At 48.2% G+C, this 10,602-nt stretch overlaps 1 protein-coding gene across 5 annotated transcripts; it reads left to right on the plus strand.

Annotated features, from left to right (window-relative positions):
* Positions 1–360: 360 nt before the first annotated feature.
* On the plus strand, positions 361–10,565 carry LOC100676082 (RNA-binding protein 4B). Of its 5 annotated transcripts, none has more exons than XR_010322393.1 (4): positions 361–467; positions 1,121–1,544; positions 6,857–9,295; positions 9,922–10,565. XR_010322393.1 is itself a non-coding variant. In XM_023559556.2 (4 exons), the coding sequence occupies exons 2-3, from the start codon at positions 1,133–1,135 to the stop codon at positions 7,522–7,524; spliced, it is 1,080 nt and encodes a 359-aa protein (XP_023415324.1). In that variant the 5' UTR covers positions 361–467; positions 1,121–1,132; the 3' UTR covers positions 7,525–7,533; positions 9,075–10,564. The 5 variants fall into 5 exon arrangements, 3 of the variants coding, with proteins under 3 accessions (XP_023415324.1, XP_003419604.1, XP_064143805.1); XR_010322394.1 differs by having other exon boundaries at positions 10,003–10,564; XM_023559556.2 differs by having other exon boundaries at positions 6,857–7,533; positions 9,075–10,564.
* The last annotated feature ends 37 nt before the right edge of the window (positions 10,566–10,602 follow it).

Genomic DNA, 10,602 nt, shown 5'->3' on the forward strand with positions numbered 1-10,602 from the left:
CCGTTCAGGGGACCAGTAACCCTTTGTCATCCCTCCCACCCGACCCCCACCCCACCCGCAAGCCTCCCAGGGCAACAGCACGACCCATTGTGACGCCTAATAACTCCCTCGGGCTTCTGATTTCACCAAGACAGTGGTCGCGCCCCGAGCGCTGCTGACGCGAGAGCGCGGACCTCCCTTTCAGGGTGGTGATTGGCTGGCCGGCGGCTGGGGGCGGGCCGGCCTCCGCTCCGCAGCGCTCTCACCAGCTAGCCCCGCCCCAAGCCTCAGGCCGTCGTTTGCATGTGGCAGCGGGATTGGTCGGCCGGCTCCCGTCAGGGGAAGGGGAGGTCGGGAGCGCGCACTCGCGCGTGCGTGAGCCGGCGCGCGAGAAAGGGCCCGGTGGCGCCGAGGCTCGAGCGGCCGTCGCCATTTTGAAGGGTTCGCTCTGACGCGGGAGCCGCCGCCAGCGCCGCCGCCACCCGGAGGTACGAGGCGGGTCTTGTGGGGGTGTGGAGAGCCCGGGGGCGGGCCGGGCCGGGACTCCCGCGGAGCGGCACGGCCCAGGCTTTGGGGTTCACTTCTTGCAGCGGGAGGTCCGGGGAGACAGCTGGAGGAGGCGGGTCCAGCTGGAGGAGGCGGGGCGGGGGTCGGCTGGAGCCTTTGTTGGGGCTGAGGGGCTGGAGGTCGGACCGCTGCGGGGTCCCGGGTTGGACCCAAAGGGCGGCTCTTCGTTCGTAGACTGTCTTGAACGGTGATAACGTGCGGAGGAGCGGTACACAGATTTCCCTCCAAAATCTTGTTACCGGGGACGCTCAGACCTGTGTCTCTCGCCTTCTGCTTGGCCTTTCCCCTCTCCCCACCCCCCAAAAAGATTACGACAGGAGACAGCTAAACCTGTTACTTAAATGTGCCTCATTCTACGGAGATGACCTCCGACCTTTTGTTTGCATCTGTCAAACTCAGCTCGTGCTGCTCCACAGGAACAGACCTTTTTCCCTCTGTTGAAAAAGACTAATGGACGCCTGTGCGAGGGTCTTGAAAGCGCCAAGAACTTCTCAGAATGATTAAACTAAAATGCACTGCTCTGAAATTTCTGGTGCCACCCCCAACTTTTGAAGTTTTGTGTCTTCTCTCCCAGGCTGTTGTCAGGATGGTGAAGCTGTTCATCGGAAACCTGCCCCGGGAGGCCACAGAGCAGGAGATCCGCTCGCTCTTCGAGCAGTATGGGAAGGTGCTGGAATGCGACATCATTAAGAACTACGGCTTTGTGCACATAGAGGACAAGACGGCGGCCGAGGATGCCATACGCAACCTGCACCACTACAAGCTGCACGGGGTGAACATCAACGTGGAAGCCAGCAAGAATAAGAGCAAAGCTTCAACCAAGTTACACGTGGGCAACATCAGCCCCACTTGTACCAACCAAGAGCTTCGGGCCAAGTTTGAGGAGTATGGTCCTGTCATCGAATGTGACATCGTGAAGGATTACGCCTTCGTACACATGGAGCGGGCAGAGGATGCAGTTGAGGCCATCAGGGGCCTTGACAACACAGAGTTCCAAGGTGAACTGCTCTGGGGCCTGGGTGGCAGAGCGGGGTGGGGTTTGGCTGAAGACAAGAGCAGAGAACACGAGACTCTGGGGTTGGTGGGCTGATCTCTTTCGTTCTGTTTTAGCTGGAAACAGTAGAGAGTGTTACGTTTACTACGTGAGGCCCTGGATGGCACAGATGGTTAAGCTGCTGGACTACTACGTGAAAAGCTGGCAGCTCAGACCCACCCAGAGGCGCCGCGGAAGTAAGGGCTGGTGATCTGCTTCCAAAAGATCACAGCCTTGAAAACCCCACGGAGCAGTTCTCCCCTGCTTCCCAAAAAACCCAGTGCCGTCGAGCCGATTCCGACTCATAGCGACCCTGTAGGACAGAGTAGGACTGCCCCATAGAGCTTCCAAGGAGCGCCTGGCGGATTCGAACTGCCGACCCTTTGGTTAGCAGCTCTAGCACTTAGGGTCACTAAGAGTCAGAATCGACCTGATCACAGTGAACAACAGCAACGTATTTGCTGCTGCTACAGTTTACTCGGGGAAGCAAACGCTTCTGCTCTCAGGTTTGCTAAGACACTCCTCAACAACTGCTTAGAATCACACATTGGGGGTTACTTTATCCCGTGGGCTTCCTTCATGGTGCGCTGTTGGGAGTTTAATCTGCCCTAGCAAATAAGTCCCTCCCTGGAGAAGGGAGGATGGAGGCTTGTGGCTCTCCTGCTGCTTTTGTCAGGACTGGCAGATTTCTGTCTGAGGGGTTAAATGCTGGGGGCATATGTAGTGGTAGAAAGAGGAAAAGAGACGTCCAGGAGAAGCCTTATGGTATACATTTGAGTGGTGAATCTGGATTTCTGGGTGTATTTTGTGGGTGTTCACATTTGCTCCTTCTTGGGGACTATACAAACAGTGCAAGGAGAAAAACGCCCTAGACTCTTCTCCGCCTGCTATGAATTAACCCTGGGGGAAAAAGCAACACTTCAGGAGAAAAGAGGTATTTCCTATAAGATTAGACTGAGTGGGAATTATGGTGGTGCTGCTGTGGAGATCCCAGCAGGGCGCCAGAAAGCGGGTCATGTACTTTACGTCCATAACAAAGGTACCTGTGTTGTCATTAATACCACACGAGATCATCTGAAGACCCGCTAGAACTGTGCTGAAAACATGGTTACCACTAGCCACATGGAACTAAGGTACATGAAATTTAAGATTCTGTTCCTCCCTTGTACTGGCCACATTTCAAGCACTCAGTAGCCACATGAGGCTAGTGGCAACCATATTAGCGCAGAGACAGAACATTTCTATCATCCTAGAAAGTTCTTTTGGACACCACTACTCTGCAAGTTTTCTGTTGACAGTATCATTTCGGACCACACATTCACATCACTTTTCTGGTATGTAAGTCAACAATGTTTTTGCCCTGAGTGCCACTGAAGGGTTCTTAAGAAGTACATAAGGGCCTTCGGCTAAACTGAGAAAAGAAGTAACGGTGGGAGTAGAGGAAATATGGCCAGAAAAGGGTTAGAAAGTTTGCAGGTAGTTGAGATACGGAGAGGGGCACCACCCAGCACCTCGGGCTGCAGCTCTGGTGCCCTGACTTTGAGCTCCTCTTTGGAGAAAAGGGCAGAGTTGTAGATACTTGCAACTTCACTGGTCGTATGACTTTGGACGAGTGATTTAACCTCTGTTTCATTTTCCCCACTTACAAAGTAGAGGTACCAATTCCTGGTGCCTCCCTCACAGGATGGTAGTGGGGCTAGAATAAGGCAATAGGCGTGGAAGGGTTTTGACAATGACGGCACTATACGATGACAGGTGAGTGCTGTGTGCACAGTGAGTGCTTCCCTTATGGTTAGAAAGTTATATAAACTGTGACAGTTCAGCCTTCCCTGTGTATTCACTTACTTCGTTATTACTGGTATTATTTTGGAATGGTGTTGCACTCCAGGTAGCTTTAAAAATGGTTCTGCAGTATTTTCAGTTGGCGGGGGGCAAGGGGGAGATCCTAAATGAACAATGGAGAAGAGGGAAGACGGATTCTCTCTTAACAGGCAAAGTGTAAACAAAATGCGCTTAAAGTTAGGTACAAACATGGCCTTACCTTTTTAATATACCATTGGATAAAAGGAAAAAAGTATGCATAGCTCTTAACCACTACACCACCAGGGTTTCCAAAAGGAAAATGAGTTAAGCTCATTGACGGGAGTAGCTTGGGAAGGGGGAGCCTGTGTTTTAATGCAACAAGTTTAATTACTTCAGGAAGTGGATATATATCTAAGTAGCGAACTGATCCATGAGGTTTTTAAAAACGTCATTACTTCCTCAGCATAGGCAGTAAACTGAATTGGAAAAGAAAAATCCTGCATTTAATTTGCATATCCTTAGTGTGGCTTCTCTGGAGAGAGCGCTCTGCGCTGAGTTAGAGGCATTTTATGACCAACGCATACTTCCCAGATGACAAGAGAAAGTTGAGCATTGGGTAATAAGTTGCAGTTGTATACAAAATACAGTCTAGATACCGGTTTGTCACATTTTTTCAGTTTAAAGCCTTTTCCATCACCTCCCACTAATGAAGGTGGCCTCTGAAGTGTGCCTCTGGGCATCTTTCGAAACCTTTATTTCTGTATGTTATGATCACCATTTTGTCTTCTACGTTGTGACTTGGAAATGGAAGCACCAGAGTCTGGGTTTACCTGGGTCTTTCTGGATCTCTTTCCTCCCCACAAGCACCAGTGAATTGAACTGCTATTGAATTAGCAAATGATGTGCGTTGGAAGGCCCGAAAGCAGCTGTTCCCAGGTAACAGTTTGGGCAGCTGAGTTGGGAACGGTGTGTAAGCATTCAGGGGGCTCTTGTTCCCTGTGTGAAGAAGCCTTACATGGAGCACAGCTTTGTATCACTGCCCGCCCCCACCCCTCCCCAGCCTTCTCTGGGCCCTGGCACTGGGATGGGAGCTCAGAAGCTGGGGCCCGAAGTTTCTCACCTCTCTCAGCATTTTAATACTCTTTTCTGTTGCAGCTTCAGAAGAAAACAGTTTTATTGGGCTGGTTTTCTGCAAAGTGCTGGCAGCAGATTTCAGTAACTTTTGGAGATCTCAGAAAATCTTTAGGCTTTTAGCCTCTCCACGTGTAGTAGGGTGGTGAAATTTAATCTTCTTTCCCTCTTCTGTGGCTTGATTCCTTAAGATAATGAGTCCAAGTATATTTCAATTGTTATAAGAACTTTAGGAAATTAAAATTAAAACCCCAGTTAATATCACTGGAAAGATGATTGGGGCGGGGTGGGGGTGGGGAAGGAACCTACCATATCTAGTAAAGATCTTTTAATTCTAGGTAAAAACTTTTTTACCAGCATGTTTTTCATAACTACGACAGATAGATTTTGCCACAGGTGGTCACATAAGCTTATGATTCCCCACTGTCTAAATACAGAAAAGTCAGGAGTGAAGATTAGATTTAGTAACAGACATCAAGGAAAAAAATCACTGAACTTTGTTTCTGTAAAAACAAACCCAGAATCTACAGGAGTAAACAAGTACAAGGTTTAATTGGATTTTTTGCCCCTTGAAAATGGACTTCTGTGTCTCTGGATTGACTGCCTTTTAGGTTGGCATAGTCACTCTGACTTCAGAATTGGACTTAATGTCACCCTGCATGTGCGAAAGCCAAGCAACCTTGTCATCCTCTCTTGTAAATTTTAGGGAACTCTGAGTTGGAATTGACTCGATGGCAATGGATGTGGTTTTGACATGTGAGAGAGAAACTGAAGCAAAAATATCCTGAGAAGAGTTAGCGTCGTGGCCTTTAATAACTTCGAAGAGTTGGGAGTATTTCAGTTTCAGAAAAAATGTGACTACATCCACTTACTGAGAGTTTCTCCCGTTTGGTATTTGTTGGCTCTTATCAGTGGTCATGGTGAATGCTGCCTCTGTATTAGCAGCTGGAGGTAAAAAGCCTCAGCACCTTGGTTTCTGCTTAAAAAAGGCAAGTACTAAGAACTGGTGTGGTAGAAATCTTAGCCGTTTTGGCAAAAATGAGTTTGATTACAGTGATACGACTACACTAACCTGCTCCCCACTCAGGCTCAGTGCATGGCTCTGTTCTGGCTGCCGTCCTGGATCGGGCTCTTTCCAGCAGGATGGGGGTGTGCGAGGCCGCATCCAGAACAAGCTCTGTTAGAGAGAGGGCAACTTGCTGATCGTGGTGGGCGGGTCTGTTGTGGGCAGCCCTTCCAGGGCGGGACACTCGGCCCCACTGGTCCCTACATTCTGGACTGGCTGCCTTTTGCTACAGTCAGAAAACACTGGCTTGCTCTCCAAAGTCTTAATGGAGTTTGGGACAAAGTTAATGCCAAGAATAATCCTTTTCCCAAACCACGTTGATAGTACCTTGGATGCTTTCATCAGTGAGGGTCCCTGGGTTTGGTGACACAAGCCCTGGGCAAAGAGCGGTTCTTCTCTTAGCTGTTCTTCGGTGCTGGTCGTTCCTGGAAGTGCAGGTGTGGCTTGTTCCTGTGTTGCCCAGAGGCTGCATTTTCCTAACCTGCTAGAAAGAATATCAGACTTTCGGGCAGGATGAAATGTTGATCATCCCATTACCTGGGACCAGAGGGAACAGCATATTGCCCCTAAGAAACTGGCACTGTTTCAAGATCTAATTTTTATTGGTGTTCAAGTAGTTTTCCACAGTAGGTATGGATTCACCCTTGCTGACAAAAGTGGGAGTGGGGTTGGAATCTGGAGGGTCTCATAAATGCAACGGGTGCTGGAGAAGCAGCTGGTGAGCCAGCTATGATTTGTGCACTCCACCTCGAGCGCCCTCTGGTGACACGTGCCGAAATGGCTGGAAGAAAGAAGCTGGAGAGAAGGTCGCTGCGATTTCTAAGCCGCAGTGAACGCTCCGGCCCTACGTGCCCGTGAGTGGTCATCAGTGGAGGCTGGTAAGGTGCTTTCCAAATCCTGCAGAACTCTGGTTGTGTTGGATATCTGACTAGGAAGTAACGGCAGGTTTTGAATCCTGTTACTAACAGTCCTGGCAGTGAAGTGGAAACTTCCTCAGTTTCTGCGGGGGTGAGGGCAGGAAAGTTGTGGAGAGAGAAGTAGGAGGAAGTCTGGTGTACGGCCGGGCTAAGTGGAAAACATTGACTGGTCTCTGAGGGCTCATGTTTTCTAGCTCTCATATATATTAAAACTTCGTTTCAATGTCCTTTGGAGGCAACTGCTGAAATAGGTTCACAGGAGTGCATGTGTGTCTCATGCCACCTAGTTCGCTTGCATTTGGGGAAGGATAGGGAAGGGTAATGAATTTTGATGAATCTTCTTACATCTGTTTCCTCAAGGCAAGCGAATGCACGTGCAGTTGTCCACCAGCCGGCTGCGGACTGCGCCCGGGATGGGAGACCAGAGCGGCTGCTATCGGTGCGGGAAAGAGGGGCACTGGTCCAAAGAGTGCCCAGTAGACCGCACGGGTCGTGTGGCGGACTTCGCCGAGCAGTACAGCGACCAGTACGGAGCGGTTCGCGCGCCTTACAGCACGGCCTACGGGGAGTCCGTGTATTACAGCGATGCCTACGGAGCACTTGACTACTATAAGCGTTACCGGGTCCGCTCTTACGAAGCGGTGGCGGCGGCGGCAGCAGCCTCCGCGTACAACTATGCAGAGCAGACCATGTCCCATCTGCCGCAGGTCCAGAATCCAGCTGTGACCAGTCACCTCAACTCCACTTCTGTCGATCCCTATGACAGACACCTATTGGCGACCTCAGGCGCTGCTGCCACCTCGGCTGCTATGGCCGCTGCTGCTGCCACCACGCCCGCCTATTACGGAAGAGACAGGAGCCCCCTGCGCCGCACCGCAGCTGTGCTCCCCACGGTTGGAGAGGGCTACGGTTATGGGCCAGAGAGTGAGCTGTCTCAGGCGTCGGCAGCTGTGCGGAGTTCTCTGTATGACATGGCTCGGTACGAACGGGAGCAGTACGTGGACCGAGCGCGGTACTCAGCCTTTTAAAGACTGGAGGTGAGAGTGGGGTGGGAGTGGTTATGGTTCTATTTAGTTCTCCTGAAAGAGACCCGTGCTTGATAGAGGCTAGAGCAACCTGCTTGCTGTCGGGACAGTATCCAAAAGGTACAATTAATAGTCTTAAATATTTCTTCAGCCTAACCCAGAGGTTCATTTGGCCTGTTGAAGTTTTTTTGTGTGACTCCAACCAATTTATTCCTTCTGAGAGAATAACAGCGTACTCAATTTGTTAGTGAGCATCTTGTTCTTTAGTCAGGTGTGAGCAGATCTGGGTTTCAGACCAGTAGATAAGGGAACTAACATTTGTTGCGTGTGCTCTGTGTACATTGTATTATTTAATCTACACGGTAAGCCTTTGAGGTCTTCTTTCTCTATTACAGGTGAGAGAAGTAAGGCTTGTAGAGGTTAAGTATTTTGTACAGAGTCATTTGGTAATCGAGAGGTAGAGTGAAGATTCAGTCAGGTCTGGCTGATTCCAAAACCCGTTCTCCTTGCACTATAAAAATCCTTGGGTTCAGGAGTTAGTAATGGAGAATTTTAACTTGAGACTTCCAGTTTGTTAATAAATTTGCTTCTTGGGTCATTAGCCTTTATCATAGAAAGCTAGTCTTACATCATACGTCTGTAAGCCAAAGAAAGTCCTATAAAGTTTAGGTGGTTCAGTTGAGAGCTCGCTTGAAACCTGATTGTTTTCATGCCTGTCCCATGGAGTCCCTTCTTTATCGGTAATTCGGAGTACCTGTTTGGCATGTGCCCTTCTTTGTAGCCTGTGATGCTATCATTTAGAGCCTGAGGCTTTCCATTTCTTTTAGCAATTTTTGTTTAAGGGAGAAGCACTTAATGAATTAGATAAGCTGGTAATCTTCTGAGGTGTATAAAATTCCACTTGTGGTGACCCTGAAAATTTCATTTTTCATTTCATACCAAAGGTGTTGGAATGGCTAAAATAATTAGCAGTTATTAGAGAGACTGATAAACCTCTTATCTGAGTGGAAATGGCTCAGAACCACTATATTCTCACGGTTTTTCTCATACCTTGAAATTGAGCATTGCTTGAATTGGATGCCCAGTAGTTTACCACTAGGTGTCAAGGATTCCCAACGGATCCCTTTGGTTCGTGTGTAAAAGAAAACAAACTATGGGAATTTGCCCCTTTTTGTAAAGTGAAAAACAAATATGGTGTGAACCTGTCGTAGTTACATCCTATATGACCGTGACGGCAAGACCCGGCATCTCCTGAAACCACTGGCAGCAGCGTGTGCTCATGTGTATATTGCACGATCTTACAACTTGGATGGTTTGTCATTTTGCAGCTGGATCTACCACAAAGTAAGATATGCCTCTGAAGTAAGATGGTATCATCTATCAGATGACACGTTTCTCTCAAATATGTTTCAAAGTTAAACATTAAATTAGTACATTGTGGTGTTTGAAAGAGTACTGTGAGGGTACTTTTAAGTGATTTTTTTTGACTATGAGCAGTGGTTGTTGAACTAACCTCTTTTTAGTGATGACTTTTAAAGAAACTTACCTTCCAGGTATGAACCTCCAACGGACTGAATAACCCTGAGTTGGTTGCAGTCCCAGGAGCCTGATGTTAATGAGGCTGCCAGGATGAGATACTCCACAACTGTTGGGGAGCCAAATCCGGGTCTCGCTCTAGCAGAACTGATCCAAGAGCATCACAACTTTTGAAGTCGATTGGCACAGATCAAGACCGAGATTTGGCCCTTGTCTGTAATAAGTAGAGGAACTTGGTGTGAGTTAACTTTTTTTTCCCCCCAACCATTGGTGTCTGGAGTTCCCATCATCAATGGAAGTAGTAGAAAATTTTAGGAGTGATTTCTTTTGATTTGGAAAGGGAGATTTGGCCAGTTAGGGAAAGTACTGGAGTTAATGGCTCTAAATCTATGACAGTTAGGACATGTAGGTGTGTTGGAGATGGGTGAATGACCACTCCTTGGTACCCTGCCCTTTGGGATTGTCATTTCTGGAAACTGGTGGACTATGAAAGATAAAAATGAAACAAATGCAGAATAGTGCAGTTGACCATTTTTGAGATCTGGGAGTCTTCTGCTATTCTTGGACCCCAAAATTCAATTGTGGTTCTTGGTAATGGAATATTGGTATGCCCTTTGTTGCAGCAGCAGTAGCCCTGTGTCACAGGGCTTGACTTGCCTAAAAGATGGGGAAGAAAATCAGAAAGATGTCTTTATCGCCACCACAGCAGTCTTCCAGATAGACTGCATGCTGTCCTGTGGATAGCTATAAGTAGATTGCTATATAGTGCTTAGTAGATTCCCAGGTAATTACGTGGTAGCAGTTTGATCCACACTGATGTGGTTTTGTTTTGTTCTTTGTTTTTTTTCTCCCCCTGGAATACAGGACGGGACCAGGGCCCTTGTACTCGGAGCCGAGCTGCTCCCCTGGCACTGTGTAAGCCTCTTGTGTTGTGCTCTCTTTCAGGTAGGATAATTGCGGACTGAACCCTCGGGCTGCGGTCATATATGAGAGCTTGCTCAGCGCGGTCCCCTTTGCCGGGATGTTTCCATTGCTTCATGTTTCAGTAAACAAAGGAGTTTGTGACCAACTATGTTTTCTTTCTTAATTCTTCTGTGTTGACTTTTCTTCCTTCCTGATACTAGTCTCTGTAGCCTTTCGCTCTGCTCCTCATATTCTCAGCCTCTGAGCAGCCCTAGGTAAGGAGTATGCTGGCACCCCCCTTTTCCTGTACAGTGGAGCCCCTCTTATCTTGCTTTCCTTCTCCCTGCCTACCCGCCGCACCTCCTTCCCTTTAGAATGACCATGGAGTAGCAAGCAGCCTCTCACTCTTCTGTAAGCTCTGGAATCTAACACTGAAGCTAATCTTCTGACATTGCCAGGACCATTGGGGGTTTTGGTGGGTTTTTGGTTGGTGTTGTTTTGTTTGTTTGTTTTGTTTTTTATGTCCGACCTGTGATCGTGGTACAGCATTAGCTGAAATTGAGCCTTGTTTTTAACTCCACTCCTCCCACTTTTTTTTTTTTTTTTTTTTTTTGGGCAAATAAACGTTTCTAACACTTAAGT

The sequence above is a fragment of the Loxodonta africana genome, chromosome 7 (assembly GCF_030014295.1).
Source record: "Loxodonta africana isolate mLoxAfr1 chromosome 7, mLoxAfr1.hap2, whole genome shotgun sequence".
Taxonomy (NCBI): domain Eukaryota; kingdom Metazoa; phylum Chordata; class Mammalia; order Proboscidea; family Elephantidae; genus Loxodonta; species Loxodonta africana.